This window comes from Lepisma saccharinum, chromosome 12 (genome assembly GCF_977018435.1).
Source record: "Lepisma saccharinum chromosome 12, izLepSacc3.1, whole genome shotgun sequence".
Classification (NCBI taxonomy): domain Eukaryota; kingdom Metazoa; phylum Arthropoda; class Insecta; order Zygentoma; family Lepismatidae; genus Lepisma; species Lepisma saccharinum.
Window position 1 is genome coordinate 34,603,894 of NC_139240.1, and position 24,032 is coordinate 34,627,925.

The 24,032-nt window shown below is 41.4% G+C and overlaps 1 protein-coding gene across 10 annotated transcripts in view; it reads left to right on the top strand.

The window, feature by feature from the left end:
* Window positions 1–24,032, top strand: part of Lar (tyrosine-protein phosphatase Lar) — an 833,005-nt gene that overhangs the window by 468,028 nt on the left and 340,945 nt on the right. For 9 of the 10 annotated variants that reach the window (XM_083132037.1, XM_083132044.1, XM_083132040.1 and 6 more), the window contains exon 5: window positions 16,015–16,056. The exons of the other annotated variant lie outside the window; for it this stretch is intronic. In XM_083132037.1, the coding sequence (XP_082988163.1) occupies window positions 16,015–16,056 (42 nt within the window). The remainder of the gene's footprint in view (window positions 1–16,014; window positions 16,057–24,032) is intronic. 10 annotated transcript variants of the gene reach the window in all.

A 24,032-nucleotide genomic window follows, 5' to 3' on the forward strand; every position in this document is an offset into this window, starting at 1 on the left:
CTCTATAAGGAATTCTAAGCCTATGTAATTTTCATATTTTGGAATATCGAAAAATTCGTATAAAATTACCCTGACGTCGGCCATAGGTCCAGCAGAGCTTCAACGTCGCTTTTCTTCTTTTTCTTGCTAATCGCGACGATTGAGGTGAGTGGTGAGATGGATGAAACGAGAGTCATGGATGACACGTGCCTCCCTGATGATGTGGTAACGTCTTTGCCTTGCAATCAAGAGGTCCCAGGTTGATACCCGCATACTGGTTCGTATCCCACTTTAAACTGTAGCTCCAGTCCCGGTTAGTCTATCGCCGGCCCCGTGGTGGAGTGGTTAGCACATCGCGCTACGACGCCAGGGGTCCTGGGTTCGAATCCCGACCTGGGCATGGGTGGTTGTGAGTGTCCATTCATCGATTTCATCATATCATCACTCATCCCCATCTTCGCAAATTAGCTAAAAAGGCAAAAAAGTGCAAAGTACAGGGTGTTTTAAAAAGAATCACCCGATTTCAAAAGGCTATATATTTTTTATTTATCAAACCAGGAACTTGGCATTGCTTTTAAAATACACAACTATACATACATTTTTACATAAAAAATGTTCGTAAGTTCTCAATATGACCCCCTTTGGACGCTCGGCATATATCCATACAGTAGGAGAATTCGTCCCATACAGATGCGAGCATGTCTGGAGTCACTGCTGCTGTGGTCCGATTTCGCAGCTCTTCCACAGTAGTCTGAAGTAGTTGAAGATTTAAGCATGAGACGTCGCCGCAATACACGCCACACAGGGGTAAAGTGGAATCGTCAGTTCTGTACTCGCTCGACGAGTGGACTTTTTCGGACTGCGAACAAAACTTTGTCGAATGCGTTCCACATGTTCGTCAGAAACACGAGGACGGCCTGTTGATTTCCCTTTGCACAGACAACCTGTGTCTCTGAACTGTTTCTGCCAACGTCGAATACTCTGTGCGGTAGGAGGTTCAACACCATACTGTCGCCGAAATTCACGCTGCACTGTTGTAACAGATTCACACAGTTCAAAGCTCAGTACACAGTACCTGCCGGCAATCATGTGAAACTCACGAATATCCTCTTCCTAACAGTACGTTGTTCAAAGTGTTTTAGGGAACTGTTACCGAGTTAAATGACTTCGAAATCTGATGATTCCTTTTGAAACACGGTTTAAAATAAATCAAATCAACCGATTAGCCTATCTGTGCCAACAGTGGACCTGAAACTCAAACACACCCCTAAGAGGGTTGTAGTGGCTGTGTTCCCTGGCGCCAGTGTCTCGTTAGTCTACAAACTACAGCCCAAGGGTGCATTACGTGGAAGAGAGGTTGACCCCTTACATCTCGACTCACAAACCAGGTTCGAATCATCCCTTCCGTCACTTGAATCAATCGCGATTATTAGGATGAGTGACGAACAAACGAAATGGATACAGCCATGCCTTAACCAAGATTCGATTCGAACCTGGGATTCCTGACTTTATAGTGAAGCTGGTGAGTATTCCGTCATTAATTTCATCTAATCATTATTCATCCTGGTGGTCAAAAGTGGAAGCAATGACGTGTGAAATAAAAAGAATGAATGATGATGCGACCAACAATGAAAGAACCGTGCCTGACTTAGGATTCAAGTTAACGACTACTTGCTCCGCTTCGTAGCATCACTTCGCGGAGACTCGCTACTGTCACACTTATTAGTGATGGAGCTGTGTCTTTTACTGGAATGCAAAGTTCCTGTCTTGATTTTCGTATTTAGGAACTTTGATTCCTACTATGTGAAAGAAATTGGGACATATACATACGCTAGAGGGGGATCAAGATATGACGTACACAGAAGTTGATCCATGTAGTACACCCCAGTAACTGCAATATTGCAGGCCAACGACGCGCTGGCGCCTGGACCTGCAGCCAGTATAATCTTCTGTAGTGTTTGTATTGTGTTGTCCATATATACGAGGGCTGTTCAATAAGGAATGATCATCTCCTACTTTGCCCCTAGAATCTCTAGAGCGAGCGAACGAAAGCAAGTCTCTGCGCAAGTAGTGACTCGAGATGGCTCGATCAATGAACACGGGGGAGGGAACGGGATTGCGTGGAGAGGGAAAAGCAGCTGCAGCTACCAGCCTTTGCAGGATCGCTGATGGGGTCTACTTTCATAAAGCAGTTTCAAAATAACGCACTTCAAACACATTTCCAACATCTATCAAACCAATCATGAATCAATTAACCCATCCACTGTAGGTCCATCCCCGAGTAGTGTATCTACGCGTAAAGGGACTTTCCGACTTCCGTGGTTATTACAGCTCGCTACGACGCCTGAGTTTCTGGGTTCTAATCCCAGTCTTGGCATGTGTATGTTCCTTTATGAATTTCATTCTTATCGTCGCGATTAGCCAAATGTAGCAGAAAAGCGACGATAAATAACAAAAATCAAGTCATTACTTGCACTCGAAACAAACATTGACGAACCTGAACGAGGTTCCATGACAATACTCGCGGCTGAATGGGCGCGAAAACTTCACTTCGGCGGTTATGCAACCTCTCCTTCCTTCCATCTTGACTACCCGTTCTGCTCTCACCTTTCTCCAAATCCCACCCCTTCCTCGGAGATCGTTTTCCGGAGCCTGGAATTTTGCCAAGGATGGAACGTCCCAAAACTCTGGAAACATTCACTCCAATCTTACCTCTGCCCTCCCTTTGCCATTGTGCTGACAGGCAGACAATGAAAGCTTTTGGAAAAGGGGAGGGGGGACGGAACCCCCGGCACCCTTCTCCCTGAGCCAACACCCCCCTCGTCTTAATGACAACGCTCCTACACCGCTTAATTGGGTAATTGGCTCCGACGTTTAACTCATGGTTTTAGTTCTCCTTTTCGCCGCCAGGGGAGCGACATTCGGGGTGAACTTCTTTCTCGGCTGGTTGAGGAACTTGTAATAAGAACCCCTCTCCCCCGTTTTGCCTCCTCCCCCTCCCCCGGCGTTCACGCACGTGCGCGCACACCTTAGTCTGAGGGGTTCTAATTTATGCCAAGAGCGACACTAGCGCCTCGGTCGGCCGAGACTGGAATCACGTCTTTGCACTAATTTTACGTGATTGGAGAGTATCAGTGGGGTAGGTAGTTATGAGTCTTCACTTTTAAGCACGATGTCCCTCAAATTCCACCTTGTTATTTAAAGTAAAGAAAAAGTTTGGGGAAAATATCGCTGAAGTGTAGTCATATTCCCTGGCCATATTTAATGTATCATTTAAAGGTGCCAACACGAATATGTATGTGCCAAGTTTCGCGCTACGACGCCAGTGGTCATGTACTCTAATCCAGGCCTGAGCATTAGTGTTCTTTCTGTGTTCCTTCATAAATTTAACCACTCAACCTCAACTTCATTATCAACCAGATGTGGCAAAAAGGCAACGTAAAATCAAGCAAGCCAATCGTTGTCTAGATTGAGTTCGAGATGTAGAAAATAGATGTAAATAGAAATACAGATAGATTGATTTGATTGATTTTACTTCTCATTTCTGCCACTTTAAGCTATTCGCGTGGATGAGTGATGATTCTAACCTGGGACACCTGCTATCTTAGCGCGCTGTGGTAACAACTCCGCCGTGGTTGCCGACGCAGGTAGATAAATAGACACAGTCAGTTAGGTCTACAGAGGAGAGGAAATACTCACCTAACGATTCATCTAATTTTTTCCATAAGTTTCTCACGATCTCTGTAACTACCCACAGAACTGCTCTGAACTAATATAGTCAAAGAAGTTTCATCTTTGTACCCAACGCAGCTGCCGAAACACAGCCGTCAGTTACTTTCCAATCATTTCCTCTTTATTAACAGTCTCCCAGCTGACGTCACCCCGTATCTTTCATTCGAATTGTGAGAGCGAGAAAGGAGCTGCAAAGAACGAACCCACTCTGCCACTGTGGCCCCTTTGTAATGCAGATGAGCCAAAGTTAACAGCTTTTCCACCTCCCCCCGCTTCCCCTACAGACTTTTATTTCTTTCTATGCTCCGCTTTTCTCCTCCTGAGAAATAGCTTTCCACCATCCACAATCGGATTTTTGTGTCTTGGGTTCGTGATTTCATCTTTTTCGTTGTCACCCCCTTTTTTTATTTTCCCACTTCCAAGTTTAATAATGCTCCCTCATCCCTAATTCTCTTTTTCGTGCTTCATTTTATTATTTCCACTAACATCCCCTATCACCGAGATAATTTTGCCAATTTTTTAAACAAAATTAGATCTGTAATTTGAGCTTTCAGCATCCTTTTCTTATTTCCGCTACATTTTCCTTACGATTTCTTGCCACTTTCCATTTCCTTGTCCTTTGTTGTTTGCACTTAATTTTCATTATTTCCGGCTCCTTTTGTATCGAGATACTTCATATCACCGGCTGAGTACTGTTTTGTCGTATGTGGATTTTCCGCAAAACAGTTTATTATTGTTTATAATTCACACCACTTGACACCCAATACGTCGCTTCTGAATATGGCTGAACACGATAACGTCGTCAACTTATTTCCAATGAAAAGTAGAGATATGGTAAAACAGCATTCAACCGGCGATGTGTCTTAATTCAGTTTAAAAACTCCATGGTTTAACAACCCTCCAAGGGCCTGCCTGAGCGGATTTTTCACTGGGTGGTCAGCGCACTTAGTTTCATCGCCGCTGTTTTCTGGCTTTCGAGACCTGACCTCGTTACTTCTTATTTTCAAGTAGCTCCCCAAGTGTGTCCTCTCGACGCTGCGTCAACGTCGAAATTTTAGGAATCGAACCCCGAACCCTTGGTACCAAGGGCAAAGGCGCTAACAATTTGGCTACGAAGGAGCCCCTTAATTCGATTTGATTTAGTTTGTGTAGCTTCGCTTTTCTGCTAGTTTGGTTTTCGCGAGAATGAGAATGAATTGTGATAAGATGGATGAAGGGGCAATCACGAAAACATAACCATCACAGAGGATCATACTGGCTGTTGGTCCAGTCGCCAGAGCATCGTCAGCCTGCACAAAATGAGTGTAAGAGAGCTTCATGTTTTGATGCTATTAGAGCATGTTACCCCTTATACCCCACATAATCATTTTCCAACTTGTGTATTTCGTCCTTTCTTTTGTATTTCTACCCCATGTTCTACGACAAGATTCTTAAGAGCTAATTTTGTTTGATATTTTTCAATTGCATTCCAACTCGTATATTTAATACGTATTTCGTTTTTGCTATTTTTATTCCCTTTTCCTTTGTATTTACTTATATTGTTTTCCATTTTTCTGCTACAAGCTTTTACTAATTAATGTTTACATTTCTCTGAAGACCTTGTATATTTTTCTTCCTATTGTTTTTCTTTTTAGTTCCTGTCTTCATATTTTTAGTTTATATTTCTATTCACTTTTACCGTATTAAAACTTTCTTGAATTGCTCCTTTTTTTTTATTTTGAGAGCACTATTTTCTATCTTCCGCTCTCGTTCATATAAGCTAGTGCTTCAAAATATTTATTATATCTGTTCCCATGTAACCTCTTCTCACCATTTTATTTTTTCACTGGCCTTTCACATTGAAGTTCGTTTTTGTTTTTTCAAAAGTAGTAATTGTTCTTATCTTTATTTTGTCAAAAATCTCCCCGCTTACCGTATTCGTTTTAGGTGATTTGCTTTGAATTTTATTCAGAACTTTTTGATCCATGCACCACATGCAAATTGTCGTTGGTCAAGATCCAGAGAACTTGGAGTCGCATCCTTATTGATAGGCAACCCAATTTACACTACAATTTCACGGGCTTGCATAAATCTAAGGATGTAACATGAGGTACGAATAAACCGTGATGGGGAAGCAATTGCCGTTCCCTTTTGTGTTTTTCTCTCTCTCTGTGGTTTATCGCGGCTATGCGGATGATGAACTGATGAAATTAATGGCGGGATATCATGTCAAACATTTAACTCGTGTACGTAAATCGATGTTAATAAATGTCAGTACACATTCCTCGTCACCAGTGTCACAACCTGTCCTGTCTATGGACGACTGGCACGCTAGCGTTCGGTTATTTCAACCAGTCTCTCATTATGCTGGCCTCTGGCCTCAAATTTTTCAGTGCTGCCGCATCACCTATTTCGTGTTTGTTTCATTTTTTCCATTTTTCACGTTTTTTTACTGAATCACCTGTATATTTAGAATTATATGTACTGTGTAATACAGGGTGAGTCAAAAGTCAGGAACCATAGTGTTATTCACTTGAGCTTATATTGTGTCTATGATATGCTCAATATGTTGACATCTCGTATTTAGTTGCCATCCGGGGTCTTCCTGTGCGAGATTGATCATGCACACTGCCAGTATCCTTCAAGCGTTGGAGCAACTTCACGACAGCACTATGCGTGATTGGGAGTCTGTCGGGGTGTAGACGGTTGAATTCTGTAGCAACATATCTTGTACTGCGACTGCGATCAAGCAGTCCCACTTCCAAAATGCTTGTCTGGTTAGCACCATCTCAGCACCTGAAACCCACATTAGTCTGCGCAAAATGCTGTTTGACTCACCCTGTATAATCTAGGAGTACGAAGACTTCTTGAACACCCTGTAGAAAAGAGTACGCTGGGGAGCATACCTGGTTCCTAAGTCCTGAAACAACACAGCCCAGCCCTCACTGTATAAACAGATCGGTTTACATTACTGAGTTTACCGTTGATCCACGCATTCATTTGGCGTTACTAGCGCCCCGCAAAAAAATCTGAGCTTATTTATGAAAACGGACGTGCAAAATTCCCCGCGGGAGAAAAAGAAAAATGCGCGCGAAAACAATGCATGAGTCCAGAGCTTTTGCAAGATTACACAACCTCTCGTGGCTGACGCTGGGAACGCACAATTACCAGGAACAATCTAAAATTCACAGCCCGAACAAATACGAATGCACACAGCGACACTTGTTTGGTTAAAATCATGTTTGCGCACGCGGTGTGAGGACGTGCATTCGCTTGCAGCTTCCATCTGCTTATTTGTTCGTTCCCCCTTCCCCCATGTCAGCGCCGACCCACAGTTTGTGTAAACCTGAATATGTTATTTAAACAAGAGCGCGAGTGCGTGTGCGTGTGTGTGTTTCGAAGCTGTTTTGTTTCGTAGAGCACCCTGTTGCGTAGACCGCGGGGAGGGAGACAGAAATCAATCTCCCATATTTGGCTTCCTGCAAAATAAGCTATGAATTGTGGGATCGCTGGTTTACAAACGTTTGGCGCTTTTGAAACTGTTTTCTCATCTGTGTATTGGCGTCGGCTCACGGCGTCAGCAAATAATAACCTGAACTGCTGGCTTCCCACCCTCCAGTCGCAGTGTCCGGGGATATCCAGTAACGGATTTTACCAGTTGCCCCTTTTAACAAACAGCATGTCATCTGCATATACCCAACGCACTAATGTGAAGAAAAGCAATGTTGTGCGCCGGTTCCTTTCTTTCGACACAGCTCAGCAAACTTATCTCAAAGTAAGGTTCTAAACTGTGTGGAATCTGTGGAACAAAGCAGTGCGCGCTGCTGCAAACGGCTAGTAGCTCTCCCACGAGTTTATTTGGTGCACCTTCTGATCGCATTGGGGTAACGTCATCGCCTTGTAATCAGGGGTTCTGGGTTCAATACCCAATGGAGGCACATAGTGGTTCGTATCCCACTTTAACCTGCAGGCCCAGTCCCGATTAGTCTTTCTGCGCATACGTGGACTTAAGCAAATTCGGCAACAACGAGTTCATTGGTCGAACCCTTTCGAGTCACTACTTGCAGAGACACTTGTTTCGTTCGCTTGCTGTAGAGAATCTCGGGTCAGAGTGCAGTGGCATAGTTTGGTTCTCTATGGAACAACATAACAGACAGGAAAATGCGAGTACACCCTGGGCCAAAGGTCATGATCGGACACTCTTTATAGTACAAGAACTTGTTCTTTAATGGCGAAATTGACGTATCAAGTTGTTGTGGGGAATGTTTATCCTCTTCACATACATTGTTTGGTAAATAATTCCTCTGTGTTCGTATAAAGGTGCGTCCGAATGCTGCAGTTAAGTCACGTTGTTATTTCTTAAAGACATTCTTGTCCTATCGTAACGTTCTACCATGTAGAACCATTAGGGTTGTAACTCACCCTTAAACTACAACACTCGCTGGCTGCGATGGCCCTAAAAGGGTCAGATGTGATGTACTAAACTAATACGTAATTAAATGACATGGTTGTTGTTCAAGTCCCAACACTTCTGACTGAGAATGGCAGGTTACGGAATAAAGGATAACTTGCACCGTTCGGTACGAGTAGCTTGTCTCCTAGCAGTGTCACTCCTCTCAGCAATGGCAATCAAAAGGCCTGGATCGGTTCCTAGGTATTGTACATCTTCCCTGACCTTCGTTCACCTGGCTCAAGGTGAGCCTCGGCTGCTTCCTGTCTAAAATACCTATTTCTCAACAGAATCTAGGTTCAGGTTCTGACAAGTCTCGTCAAGATTCTACCCGTACCGATGGGGTATGTTACGCTATTTCAGTCTTTAATGTATTTTTTTTTTCAGTTCAATACACTTTCTGTATTAATTATCGCTTTGTCTTTCACGATAATGCTATTATATCAATACGGAAGAAAACTACATATGAACAGAGATTTAAGGCAGTGTCTCCATTTTGCATTACAGGCTTGATCTTACATTTGCGGAGGCCACCGAGTGCTACAGTGCCGCTGCTCGCTCTGAACTCCACTTGTGCATACTGTCATGCTTATGGTGCAGAAATGATTCTGATTTACTCGCAGCAATGTATTCTGGAATATTGAAGAATTGGAAATAAAGGTGCTATATATGCAACATTGTGTTTAACCAGTGTAATCTTTTTGCAATAAATGGGCATGACTCATCGCACCAATCTTAAACACCTTCATGGTCAAGCGCCTATTTCATCTGACGCAAGTGCAGAATGCTTTCGTGGTTAGATACATTTAACCTAACAACGAAATAATTTAACCTGGCGTCAGAAGACGAAAAACATCGCTTGACCAAGAAGGTGTATGAGTTTTGTGCAATAAGTAAGACCAGCAATGAGCAGCCACATTCCAATTCGAAGCCAGACGTGCATATTCTAACAGTGGTCTTTTAAGTAAACAGGCAAATTGTTGCCGCAGCAGTAAATGTAGGAGAAAGGTATAGTGAGATCACTAAGCAATTAAGGAAGTCTTATTTCAATATAAAATCCTGTAAATTGGTAAGTATGATTAGTATAGTATTTTTACTATGCGTATGGTCGTGAACGCACAATACAACTCAGATACGTATGCCTACATTTCTTATTTCTATCCACGTTATATTTTCTCTATGCATTCTTATCAGTGTGTCATGATTAAATTTTTCCGGACGCGCGTTTTGACTGCATGACGTAATGTTACGTGGCGTATTTATACGTTAGGTTATAATCAGAATCGTTGTCTTTTTTGTTGTTTTTTATAAGTACAAGCAATTACTTCAAGCTTTGGACCAACTTTGTGATATAGTGTATAACATACATTATAAGTTGCAAAACATACATTTTAGTGTGGATAGAACCTATTTAAATTGCGTGTGAAATAGTACACTCCTGTTCATATAAAGTGGCACATACTTAAACTCTTCACTTTATGTGAACAGGAGTCTACGTTGTGAAGACATTAGTATGTTCTTACGTGGGATCAAAGACCTTTCTTGAGCATTATGCATCAAAAACCTCGACCCCCCCCCCCCTCTCTCTCTGTGTGTTGTGGCGGGGAAGTGGTCCGCTCTGGAACATCTGGTTTCGTAGCGCATTAACTGGTTTATTAATTTGGTTACTATACTTCTCTTTCTTCCTCATTTGGCTAATCGCGACGATGAGGATGAAAGATAATGAAATGGATGAAATGACAAACACATGTGAACAGGACACGATATAAACCCCACAAAGGTTTATACTGGCTGAGAGTCCAGACGCCAGAGCCTCGTTAGCCTGTTGCAGTGGTGTCCTACTACGTGGAACTGAGGTTCTGTCGAGTTCCCTTCGAAAAGGTCACTCCTTACACTCGTCGTCGCGAGTGTGTGTTTAATCTGATATTTTGTCAGCCCAACAATTATAACTTTGGGATAATTGACTTTCGATGTCCCTATTGTTGAACATTACCTTTAATTAAAATTGTGAACGAGAGAGAGAAGAGACTCGATTTTTTTTTCAGAGCATTGATATCCGGAAAATTTCTGCGTTTGTTAACTTCGTTTCGCTTTTTTTTTTCAACGGGTCCGGATATGAATCTCTGTATCTTGGTTCTTACATAAAACTGCAAGCCAACGACCCATTTTCTTCGGCTCATCTTTACCGTTCCCATCGTTGTTCAACCCCTTGTCCTGATATGGAGAGTTTCTTGTATTTACATTCTACAAGGTGAGGCAAAAGTCAGGTTACATACGTGAATGGCCACCACGGTCACCAGACCTAACACCTCTGGATTTTTACGTGTGTGGACACACAAACGTCATCGTGTGCGGTAAGAAAATTAAGAATGTGAACCATCACAAAGAACGGATCACAGGCGCCATCTCCTAAATCAACCAGGAAACGTCATTTGTAACTGGAAGCGTCGAATTGAAGCGTGCATTCAAGCAGATGGTGCGTAGCTGTAACAGTTGCATACCAATTATGTGCATGTTTGTATTCACGCATTTGCTTTTGTATGTAACCTGAATTTTGTCTAGCCCTATAGAATGTAGTTGCATATTCCTCTTCAAATGAGGATTCAGCTTATACAGTCTTTGGTTGGATTTCTCTTGCGAGGTGTTACGTAAAACAGTAAGTCTAGTTTGATTAGCAATTTTCGCTAGAGATATCTTACATTTCGCCAATGTTCTATCCCGTAAATGCCACAGAAGTCTAGTCTTCACGCTGTTCGTGAGAAGAAACAATAAACACTCTGTCGTAATACTTGTACAACGGACGTCTAATTCGCTAGTTTATTGTGACACAAAACAGCCTTATCGATATTTATCATTGTCGTAAAGACATGTCTAAATGTACTCGGGTGCAATTCATGTGAGACACTATCGTTAACATTGCCTGCTGTTGCAGTTGGTTACGTATAAATACGTCACGTATATTTACGTTATTCTCTTTGTATGCACTTGGCAAGTCTTGCTTTTAGAATTGGAGAAATGATGGGAGCTATTGTGTATACATGCCTGACAGTATATGAGGAGATATTTTATGTAGGTTTGTTCAAGAGGACTTCTGACTCGCATAGTTTTTTTTTTTAGGTCCTTAAAGAAGGCAGCCACAGCGTTCAGTTCTCAAAATGTAGTAGATTCATTCAACTCTTCAGCCTGCTCAAGATTTCGAAAAGGGAAGGGATTGTGTTCGGGTTTTCCTCGCTCTGTAAACTGATGTTAATATATTTTTAAGGTTGCGGATTATGAACAGGGACCTCGTTTTTTCGAATTTTTTAATGTGAAAATTGTGTTACTTTTGTTTCCTTTACGTTGTTATATTTTAGAAATTCTCGTTTTTATTTTAGCACACTTTTCTGCTAAATATATCTAAAAGTACGGCTTCATTGTGCTTTTAATCTAGTATTTAATTTGTAGGTCATATAACATACGCCTGTTCGTACAGTGGCATATGTTGGGAACGATTTATGAGGAAGTTATTTTGAATTATTTCTCACGCTACAAATGCCGGAGTTGTGGCTCTCGTGTCACGGTAGGTGAGCACTCGATCTTCCGCCAAAAGCCCGCAGCTTGTTCGCTGATGCAAAACTTTCCGATGGAAGGTGAAAAATCCTGGGAAACATACATTTATACGTGGTTTCATGTAGCTGTCAGAATTTTTCCTTATATAACACGGGAGGGGTGATAAACGTTTGTTGGATTTTCCAGGTATTTTTCGTTTTTTAAGCACAAAATATGTTGAAATTCGCGGAAAGGGCGCAATTCGAATTCTATGCCAAATTCGCATTATTTTGCGATTTCGAATGCACAAAACTTTATATTAACCATGTCACTATACATACTGTACATACACACCTTTTTGCAACAATTAAAATTTTCCGTGTTATCGCGTTTTCGAAAAATCAAGGTCCCTATTTATGAGACTTCCCTTTCGCCTTTAGGTTGTAGCTTATTCAACTGGCGGTATGCTAGTCTGAGAACTTCTTGAACAAATCTAGTAGATAATAGTATTGTACCGTAACAAATTATCTGTACCAATACCTTTTACGAACGTTAGCATTTCTTAGCGATAAATTTATAATAAGAAGTCCATGTCCTTTGCAAAGATTTTCCATAGACAGTTGCTGCAGTAAGCTTGAAGTCTTACCGTGAATTAGGTAGCCTTGAAAGTTCCTTCTTTTAACCCTTTATTAATTGAAGCAAATCTTCGTTTCTCAGATACTGAAAAGCTAAATAATCAAACCCACATCATGTTTGCTACAGGAGGCATTCTTAATACATTTCATTACTGTTTCACCTCGTGTACAGTCACGAACATATGTATGTTGTAAAACTTGCATTCAAAGCAGGGTTGATAAAGTTCCAGGAACCGTAAATTCTAATGGGTTCCGCAACCTATTTTCTCGACCAAATTAAATTCGGTCCAAGTTGCGTATTGTTTCATTGAAGAAGGGGCCGTATCATCCGGAAGAAAGTTTCCTGGACCGGATTGAAATACTTTACAGATAAGAAGGTATCCTTACGGTCCAAATTACATTTATGCTTGCTGATTTTGTCTCCTCGACCGGTATTGGATTTATTTTAAATCATGCACCTGTAGAAACCCTGATAGAAGGTTTGTTGTCGTTACAACTAGAATTGTCCGTAACAGTATCGTCACAAGAAAATTGCCTTTGTTACGGGTTTGCTGAAAGACATCTACACACCTTTAACTTACACCTTATTGCTTCTCGATATTTGCCATTATCTAGCCTGCGTTTTAAAGATTTCATATCAACTCTAGTTCTTTTTCTCTGAGTGCATTTGGAAATGTTTCAGCCACTCATCTATAAAACTGGTATTTGTTACAAAGTTCGGCATTTCTACTGTATTTGATACACCCCTCTCATATCAACAATTCTATCGTATCGCTTTGTTTGCGAAATGTTGATAATATTAACGATGTTGCTTAAAACTTCCACGGGTCTTGCCGCTAAGAGATGCTAGCGTACGTCAGTAGAAGCGAGAAAACACGGCACTCGAAGTTCCTCATTTCGTTTCTTTTGAAAACGGAGACAACTCTTTTCTCCCCGGTGATCATATCAGCTCGTGTGTTCCACTTTTTTTTAGGTTGTCTTTTGTTGACACCCCTTCCCCATTTCTCCTTGCGGTTGGGTTGTGGGGAGAAGGAAAGAGCTTTTCAAGAGGCCTCAACCACCGAGTCCATCCCTCGGAAAAAAACTGAGGACGTTTCCACTCGCTGTGAAAATGGGAAATTTTATCTTTCATAAACACCGACATCCCATCTCCCTTCACGTCAATGCGACGTGAAAGCGATACATACTATTATCGGAGATGAAGTTGAAGGAGGACAGCAAATAAAAGAGAGGAATATTTTGTGCGGTGCGGTCGGAAAGTAAGGAGACTTGTCCAGCTTGAACGTGTACGCTGGTGTGGCATTCTCTCCACAAGACCTCAAAACTACAATGTCTTCTTTTACTTGTAACTATGCAACTCTGGACGAATTCTGACTTCATCTTTCTCACAATCTTCACCAGGATTTTTGCCACCATATGTCCCTTTGGGGTTGGTGAACTTACTTTCGTACGAAAGTTCAAAAGGAGGTACTGAAACACAATAACCTAGCAGCTCCGTAAATATCTAGCCTTGCTCGACCTATGATCTCCTGTACATCTTTTGAGGAAATTGTCCTGAGGTTTTACTCGGACTTCATAGCAATAACCACCAACAGAATCTCACAACCCAACCCAAGCTTAAGAATAGTGGGAGTCTTTGACTAGATAATGAAAATCAGACTACAGTGTATTTTTTCCTGTGAATATTCTACGTTACAGCTTGAATGTGAGTTACTCCGTCCAGTGCCTCTAGTCACAAAGTTTGGTCCCATTCAAGTTTTCTTCTTGACAATACTGAACATTTGACTGGATTTAGCACTGAAATCCTGCCTTTGATTTAGCTGTTAATGATTCATATATTCCCTTGCATCGTGGTGTTTGGCTTTACTGGTCGTGCCGTATTTTCTCGCCTGTTGTATATATATTTTGAACACCCTTACTGTTTTCGCTGCGTATTGAAGTTCGGGAATTTCATAATGATAAAATACTAAGAGACTACCAGTGTTTAATTGCCCGGCTGTTTGTTTCTTCAGTTTCTCTTTATTTTTCGTATGCAACCATTTCTTTTGTAACACATTCTCATTAACAGTAACCTTTCGCACGAGATGTAGCCCCCCCCCCCTTTCTCAAATCTATCAGTTCAATTCTCTGTTTCACGTATAACATGGTCAAAGAGGAACATAATTTTCACAGTGTGGTTCTAACACTAGGAATCTCCTCTGACGAGTTAGATTTTCGTCCTTATTCTCCCAACAACACCAGGAGTCTTAATAGTAACGATAATTGATAAAGAAGTATGTCGTGACTTCAACTTCCTATCTGCAACAACAATTAACCCATGTAGATTTGTGGAAAAATAAGACACGGCTGCCGTTGTTTTGTTTGAGGAGTTAATTAACTATAGAACACCATCTTATTCCAGTACAGCAGCCCACGGCTTTCCACAATATCATTTTCCTCCTACCACAGATGGTACCACAGAAATGACATCCAGGACTCTACAAATATGTTCGCTTGTTTTAATGCTTTTGAACAAAGCCTGCAGTAGTAAGATTGTGAATCATAACTAAGTATGATATACCGAATACGTGCAATGTTTGGATCACTCACTTAGAGATCATCTTGAAGATATTGTCGTGTATATCTCATTAGGTTCTACCAAACGTTCTCTTTTTCTTTCACCACAGTCTCCTACACCCCCCTTCCCCCAGAAGCATGTGTAATCTAACATGTGAGTAAACAATTGTATCCCACCGTGGACATTATGCCTATCTTTAGCATCTTTTTAGGTTACTCGCAAAAGGAAATATGTGTTACGAATGAAACGGCTGTGTACGCTCAAATGTTGGGAGACACCATCAACGCTTAATGTAAATATATTGCTTTCCATCTAGTCCCTCGCTTTAGTACACATGCGAAAATATTAAGGCCTTTCACGTAATACTATCTGTAAGTATCATGACGTTATTATGTTTATTCCTTGGTTGTTGGAAGAGAAACGTGAGAAAACGTAGTTATAAGAATAAAGGCCAATTTTCACCAAACTATTTTGCGAGCAAATTACTGGACTTTTGTATTGAACATCATAACACATTCTCATGCCCGTAGCATTATTGTCGCTAAATTTCTTCATTGTCTTCATATTGGTGTATCCCATTAATCCAAAAAACTTGGCATGTTTTGTATCGGTACTATTAGTGTTTTTCGTGATATAGCCTCCATTTTAATGCATTAATGCGTTTTCTGCACATTTCTCCTCCGTTCCGTGAGATTTGCATCAGCGCGCCTTACGACTGAATCAACAATCATTTGAGAAGATCCTCGTTTGTTCTTAAGTTGTCTGTACGTTCTGTAACTATAATTGTATGTGTGCAAGATACAGCACAAATGAATACATTTGCGCAGATCCCAAAGTTGTCCGTGCGCAGGAGTTGACAAAGTAGCACATTGCGCAAGTATCAATGCGCAGAACTGTAGAAACGACGCATCTCTATAACTACGTATGCCTTTCCTGCGCAGTGAAACGTATAGCTCTTAAAATCATATATATTATATATTAATTAATATTTAGGCGGTCGTTATGCTCTACGAGCCTCACAAAATTCCTGCTGCTTATAATACTTGATGATCTCGGTCATTTGATGCGCCGATTCAAATTTTGCGGAATAGAATAAGACAAAATGAGAATAACCTTCCCCGAGGTATTACCCTGTTTCCCTTCCCTTGTTGCAGATGGAAATAATTCGGACCTTCCTTTTATATATCATCTTACAAGTAAGTATGAGTTGTAACGGGGACACTTACTATTGTGTATTACTTCCTTACTGAACCGCACTTCAGTTGTGTTCTCTCAAGTATCTGAGATGCGATGAGTGTCCCACCGTTGTATTTTTATATATGTGTGTGTATCTGGCTAATGCATTCGCGTAACGATAGACATGCGTAAGTATTGTAAAAGCGTTCGTAGTTGTACGGACAAAACATACATAACGTAATTTATGCCAGTCGCCAGTGCTGCAATACTTGTCCATCTAAGCACAAAAAGTAGAAAATGGCGCATGCGCAGTAAGCTGGAATCTCTCGTATCCCTGTGCTCTTGATAGAACTCTACTTAAGCAAGGTTCTGCAAGCGCACGGTTTGCATTTTGCACACTAAAAAAAACTCTCAAAACGACCAGTGAAGGTGCATTATGCTTATACCGGCACGACAGTGCTCCACCTCATTGCAACACATGATTATAACTATAATAAACTGATTGATTCCATGATTATTAACTCATTCGCGAAATTATTTGCTTTTGCAAACGTATAATTCATCGCTCACTGTTCGTTTTATTGATAAGTAAATAGTACCAACTATATGAAACAATCCAGAAGATATTTTTGGATCGTATTCGAGCACAATAAGTATGTTTAAATAGATATAGAGTGAGAAAGTAATTCGTGAATTGTTAATTTGTAATTGTTAATTGTTTTCTAAGAGCTTCTCTTAACAGTTTAACATGCGTTGTGACGTAATTAGAAATTGCTACTATATTTGTAGTTACGTTTAGGTTTTGTTCTACAGTGAAAACCGTCAGTAAATATTCTACCCTGAGATTGCATTTTCCTTCATATATCCCTAAAGCATTTGGTCATGTTCATTGCGAACCAAAAATTACTTCTGTGATAGTTATCACTATATTCATACTATTGTGTATAGCATGATTGCGAGCCTTTTCTTGGGAAATGTAATTCTTAACTTGCTTGTGCAACTTTATGAAATGATCTGTGTGATAACATTTATTTCAGCTCCTTTCTGTGTCTAGATATGTTTTTCTCTTTTATGGAAGTTTTACTGTATAAAGTTGTGATACGTGATATGTAAAGCATACAGAATTGGCGTGTGTATGTGTGAGTGTTACATATATGTTTGTTGTTATTTTATAGTATTATTAGTGTTTATTGACCTCTTTCCAATTTTATTATTTAAGTGTGTTTCTTAAAATATATTTGGGTTAAATTGTCAAAAGAATGCTCCCATGAATTAACTTGCTCCACACTTTCTTTTTCTACTGTATTTCTGTCGCCTGTGCTGATTTCACCCAATTTCATGATTTTTGGTATGAACTAATATTAATCTATCCCAGACCAGGAACTGCACAATAAGATTTAAATGTAATTTAAAAGGGGAGATAATCAAGTCTTGGATATATTAGCTTAAATGTTCAAAGAAATGAGAAATCAGTAGTATTACTGGAAATGGGAAGGAACGGGATGTCGAAAAAATGAACAAAAATAATGCTAATGAAGTAATCACGGAAAACCCCGTGAAAAATTTAGGAAAATGCAGGATGGAAATTCATGATAATATAATCTGTGGAAACAGGAAAAATGCATCGAACTTCAGAAAATTGAAACGAACGATTTCCTACATTTAATGTGGCCGAATCTGAACTCAAGGACTCCGAGAATATCGATGAAGTGACTCAGTTCCACGAACTGAATCGCACAATTAAAATCGCAAAAATTGATTGTTTAATAGTTAATGAATTAGAACTACTTTTTCGCCCTGCAGGTCTGGGTAATGAAAGCCCGTTTTGCGACTACAAAAACGTATCATTCCATCGGCGATATGGTCTTCTTAAATGTCGATGCAAACGGCTATCTGGCTTCGTCAGAACATGTTGATTCCAATTTAACTTATATATTTTTGAATTTCTTCCACCAATGCTTTAACCTTCAATTTATTTCGTATTTCTTCACTTCTTATTTTGTCCATAAGGTTACTCCACTTAAAGACTGCGAGAATCTCACTTGTGATCAATTTATTCTAGTTTTATCATGTTGACGAAGAGTCCAATATTCGCTACCATATAGAAGATCCGGTTTTCAAAATTCCATTTAATCTATTATGTTTTATTAAATTTTTCTCAACATTTTTTTGGTGTTCGAACTGTGAAATATGGCTTCCCAAATATACGAAGTCTGTTACCTGTTTAATTATTTTATCGTTTATCACAATTTGTAGAACTTAAAATGATAAATTTACGGGAGATGAATCGTGTACTCTGTGAGTTATCAATGAGAATTCTTTGGTCAACATACGAGTGGATGAAGAGACCTTGGAAAGGATAGAAAACGTCGGGAGTCACTAATCGTCAAAGGAGAAAACGAAAATATGAGACAATCAGCTTAAATTCAGACAAATGAAAGTGTAGGAAGCTCGTAAATGGTTCCCTAGCTACTATTTTCCCGTGTCAACATATGAGCACATGGAAAGAGCTTGGAAGTGGGGGGCAAAACGTGGGGAGTCACTAATCATCAAAAACAGGAAACCATAACATGAGACAATCTGCTTAAACTCGAGGAAATGAAAGGGTTGCAAGCCCGGAAATGGTCCTCTAGCTACTCCTCTCCCGTCCAGCACCGTTACATATCCTGACACAAGCAGGCCACCTTGCAACAGTGTCTTGTTTTTCGATCCTTCGCGTGGCAAGATCTGGCAACACGGGAAGCTGGTTTCTGTGTAGAAGCGAAGTCAAATGGCGACTTTCTGGCCCACTTTTTCCCCCCGTTCTCTACGCGCGTGTGTGTGTGTGTGTGTTCGGGGGGACACGCAATATAACCATTACGGAGCGAACCCCAAGGATAGCATCCACAGCGCTACAGGTTGTATTGATCAAGAACCGTGCGCAAAGGTAGGCAAACTTCACACCACGCATGCGCACTCCGGCGCCTCGGCATCGCAAAATGTAGCTTCCCGGCCACAATGGGGAGAAAGGGGGAGGGGGAAGATACAAAGGCGGAGAATGGGAAGACAAAACTGCCACAACGCAGGCTCATTCGAAGGGTGGGGGCCACGGATAAACATTTCTGTTTTAAGTGGAATAACATGAAGATTCGCCATCTTATAGACTTTTCAGTTCACTTTCGACTATACGGTGCTTCGTGTGTGTTGTCCACGTTCTATGTCCTGTCCCCTTCCACAGTCTATTCTTGGCACAAAAATAAACATGTTGAATGTAGTGTTGCAACGTTCTACACTTCTGCAGTGTTGCCACCTGTATCTTGGTCGAGGTTCTGTAACGTTTCATTGGTAATATAACGACAAGCAAAGGATAATAGCTTGTACAGCAGGGCTTGATGCATAGATAGCACTGGACGTTTTCGCTTGAACGTCATTGATTGGTTTGAGATTCATCTCAAGTCCTCTGCGTCACCTCTGTACACATTCGTTCCAGCAGTTGCACCTAGAGTTTGGATCTTAGGGAGGCATTTGACAAGTTCCTTTACCACGTGTTTGTGGCTGGAGCCAAAAGCAGAAAGAAAGAAAGACCTTTACGAATTACTTGATATGGTGTAACACCAGGATAGTATTCAACTATTCCACAACTGTTTATATTTTACATGATGGAAATCTGTAGCTCGTCACCATTGATGAAGCTCAGAATACTGAATACCTAGTACGCCCTTTCTTATCAAAAGCAACAATTCAGCCTTCCACCTAGCTACGTCTAAGCAAGAACTTGGGAACATTTATCTGACACCACTGGATGTATCATTTTTCATTTATGTTTGTTCTTTTTCTTCATATTAAATCATTTATTATATTGCCAAAAATACCTACTCTGTCCTTTATTTGTCCAGCGTTGTGTGGTAGAGCAGCCAATATGAACCTTTCTATTCCATTTGTAATGGTTTTCCCTTCAGTATCATCTTCTCAACACCCCCCGTCTTTAATGAACTGATATTTTGAACGTTTGTGATTCATGAATGGTTAAATGAATTGGATGCAGCATGTTTTCAATATTATTTACATTGAACTGATTTGAAAATGAACGGTATTCATTTTGGGATAGGATCGCCATTAATAATTAGGGGTAACGTAACGATAATCTCCCGTCAACCATAAAGTGCAGCAGGATCATGATTGATTGATTTATTTCACTTCGATTTTCTACCACATTAGGCTTACCGCGAAGATGAAGATGAATGATGATGAAATAGATGAAGGGACAATGACACAGACATGAGCAGTGCGCAATACGATGCACACGGAGGATTATACTTGCTCTGAGTCAAGACGCCATAGGACCTCCCCGATGGCGTAGTAGTAGCAGCGTCGCCGCCTTGTGGGGTCCCGGATTCGGTACCCGGTGGAGGCACTTTAAACTGTAGGTCCAGTGTCGATTAGCCTTAGTGTATAAAGTGGATATAAAACGCCAATTCAATCCAGACGGCAGAGCCACGTTGGTCTGCAAAATGCAGTCCAGTGTGTACTGAGCCGACCTTCGTGGCAGAGTGGTTAGCACAGCAAATTCTGAACTGGGCATGGGTGTTCTTTGGAGCGTCTCTTGATCAATTTCATATCTTTCATCGTCGCGATTAACCAAAAGTGGCAGAGCGCCGCTAAATACCAAATCTGGCGTATACTGTGTGGAAAATGGGTTGGCATGAAAGGTCACCCCTAGAACAAGATCAAAAATAGCCTTCGTGGGGGAGGATACTGCAAGAAATACCTTTCCTACCTAGTTTACTCACCGTGCCACCAGATGGAGTCCCCGTCGTTTCCGCCTATTCTGGCGGGGCGAAGAACATCTCTCCCTGACTAAGACCGACGTCGTCAGAAGAAAGACTACGCGATCCTGACAGCTGACTATTCTTATAACCATCCCGATCTGACGCCGAGCAAAATCGCATTCGAAGCTTGTAGAGGACGAAGAAAGCTCTCAGAGAAAGGAAGAGGGGGCGAGCGGGGAGGGGAAGAAGAACGTGTGGAAGGGGGGATATTGTCAGATCGATTTTCTCGCCATCTGTCGGCACCTTTTAAAACCATAAAATAAATTGTATTAAAGGCGAGGTATAATTGAGGGTTGGAGGACGCTGAGCGAGCAATATGAGCAGATCGGTAATTTTTCATGCCCTAAGCCTTTAGAAAAGCTCCCACAAAATTGATTTCTTATTGCATGCTCTGTGCACAGCTACAGAGGGACAATAAGACAGTCTGGCAAAGAAGAATGCCTGTATGTCTTGTGGGATATTCAGCTTATTTCACAGTCGTTTGTGTTTAGTTTGCAGATTCATTGTGGTTCCGGGGCACCCGAATGTCAACCTCACTTACACTAGTACACCCCGGTTACTACAATGTATGAGGCTAACGAGGCTCTGGTGTGTTGATCTACGGCCATTATAATCCTCTGTAGGGCTGTGTTTTGTCCTTATATGTATGTGCTGACTGTAAGGGATTATAGTCCTCGGAGACATGTTGATTGTAGTTACGCTAATGTAACGGGTCCATATAGCCCAAATGTTGACACACCCATTAATTCAGACAAGCAAATCATTCACTGCAGTGGCAGTGTAGTGAAGAGTACTCATATGTTTTTATATGTAGCGGTGAAGTTAACCAAAGAATTAGTGCCCAGTTTCAACCTGTTACTGTGTAACGGTGGGATTCGCGGTCATGTTGTTGGTAGAGTGTCTGGCTGCTACGCGGGAGACCCGGGTTCGATTCCTGATGTCGCAGTCTTTGTCCCTGTATTAAGCGACTCTGGGTGCACCTTGCCTCAAATAAATGTGTACCTGCTCGGTAAAGCCGGCCGGAGCGTGGTACTGATCTCATGATCTGCCAAGATCGAGAATATGTGAGGCCCCACCTGCACATCCCTCTATTTGCACTGGGAACTTTACCAGTGTAACTGTTCGTTTCTGGTACGAGCGGTCCTGGGTTCGATTCCCAGTGGGATCCCCAGCATCGTGAGAACAATTCGGTAGAGGGCTTCGGTCTCGAAAGCCAGAATACAGCGGCGATGGGACTCTACGGGCTGACCACGCGTCATCCAATGAAGAGTTGGTTAGCAGGCCCTGGCCCTCAGCAAGCTCTTGCGCCATGACAGAGGATTGTACTTCGTTTATTGTGCCAAAGTTTTTCATGTACACGTGTTCAGTTTGGCGAGAGGTACGAGAGGTTAAATTTGTCACGGAATCACAATTTCTGCCGTGAATGTAGCCACGGCATTTTGACAGGTCGCTGTGTTGACACTTTATACAGTCACACGATCATCGTCATGGCAATTTCCAGTTCTTAGGAAAACAAATTCTCTGTATTTTTTGGCCTCTTTACACACATCAGATGCATGGGGATCGAATCATGGTGTAAATATAATTTTGTTTTCTTAATGGAACCTATTTTTCGAGATGCGGACCGGGGAATCTTACTTGAAATGGATATTTTCGGATTCGGCATTTGATTTTTGAGTAAAATGAACCCGTTTCCACGCCTTGTTTTGATAAGGACAAACAATGGATTGAATTTCATATGTCCGCCATTTTTTAATATGGCCGTCATGGCTGCATGCTTCGGATGAGGCAACAATGAAATCTAGTTGTGTACACAGCCGCTTCACGCTGGAACTACTGTGTATTTTTTTGCGTACAACGCGTTCTCTCGTTATAGCTTTTTATCCCATTGTAAATCGACTTCGTTCGATTGAATAATGAATTAGAACAAACCTTTCCGCAGCATCTGGAAGGCGAGTGACGTCACTGTGCAAACAGAGCGACCAGTTCCTAATCCCAGTGATATTCCCCATCCTGATTAACTTCCCGCAACAATCAGCGGTTATGGCTCTTTCGGAAATTCACACACTGAGACACTTCCTCCCCTCTCCCTTTAATTTTCCCTTCAATTACCGCCGACAAAGAAGCCGAAACAATCACCGGTCAAGCCCGCTGATGGGCGCGGCGAACTTCATTGCCCGAGAGAAACGGTTAATTATTTTTTATTGGCTGCCCCTTTTTCTCTCCATGTTACGTGTGCTTGTTCGTCAGATTTCATTGGACCGAGCTCCATCCCCCCTCCCCCTATATCTGAGGATTTTTATTGCAATATTACGTCATACATCCGCTTTTGATTCTAAGGCTGTTTCCATAGGGAAATTTCGACCGAGGATGGAGTCGTCGTAATGATTGCAAAAAAAGAAACTATATTTTTCATTTTCGGATACGTGTAGATTTCCCTGTTTCGTGACTGTTCCCTTTGAAATTCCAATAAAAAACTTACGTCGCTTAATGGTTAATTTGCATATATTTCACCGCCATACGCCGATGTTTTCACTGTACATACTGTAAAATCATTTTGAAAGTCCTGGCTGTGGATTTCCTGATTCCATCCTCGCTCATCGCCTCTCTGCTTAAGCGATGTGCCTAATTCCTTAGGATCCTCTCAAATTTCCAATTAAAAACTTTTATCGCTTAATGTTTCATTTCAATGTGTTTCACCGCCATACGCCGATGTTTCCACTGTGTATTGAGTTAAATTATTTTGGTAGTCCCTGACTGTGGATTTCGTGATTCGATTTCTCCCAACACCTCTCTTTCTGCTTAAGCGATGTGCCTATTCTCTTCGAAACCATAGTAATACTTTGTAATATGGAGTTCTAGACTGTTTTCACGAAGTAGTGGGATCCTGTGGCCTTGATGAAGCTGCTCCAGCCATCACTGCTGTCCATGTAATTCGATGGATCCACGATCGATTCCCGACGGTGGCGTGTTTGTTGTATTCGTAGATCAGTGATGACTTGGTCTCCACTCCACTACTCGCTAGGTAATGTAATGTCTCTGGATTTGGTTCCAGGCGAAGGCACAGTTAGATGTTTGGGTTTCCCACTTCAAACTGAAGGCACGGTTCTTTCTCCTTTTCTTCTCTTCTTTTCTTCTCCTTTTATTCACTTATCTCTTACGTCGTGTGTGCTTCTAAGTCAGAGTTT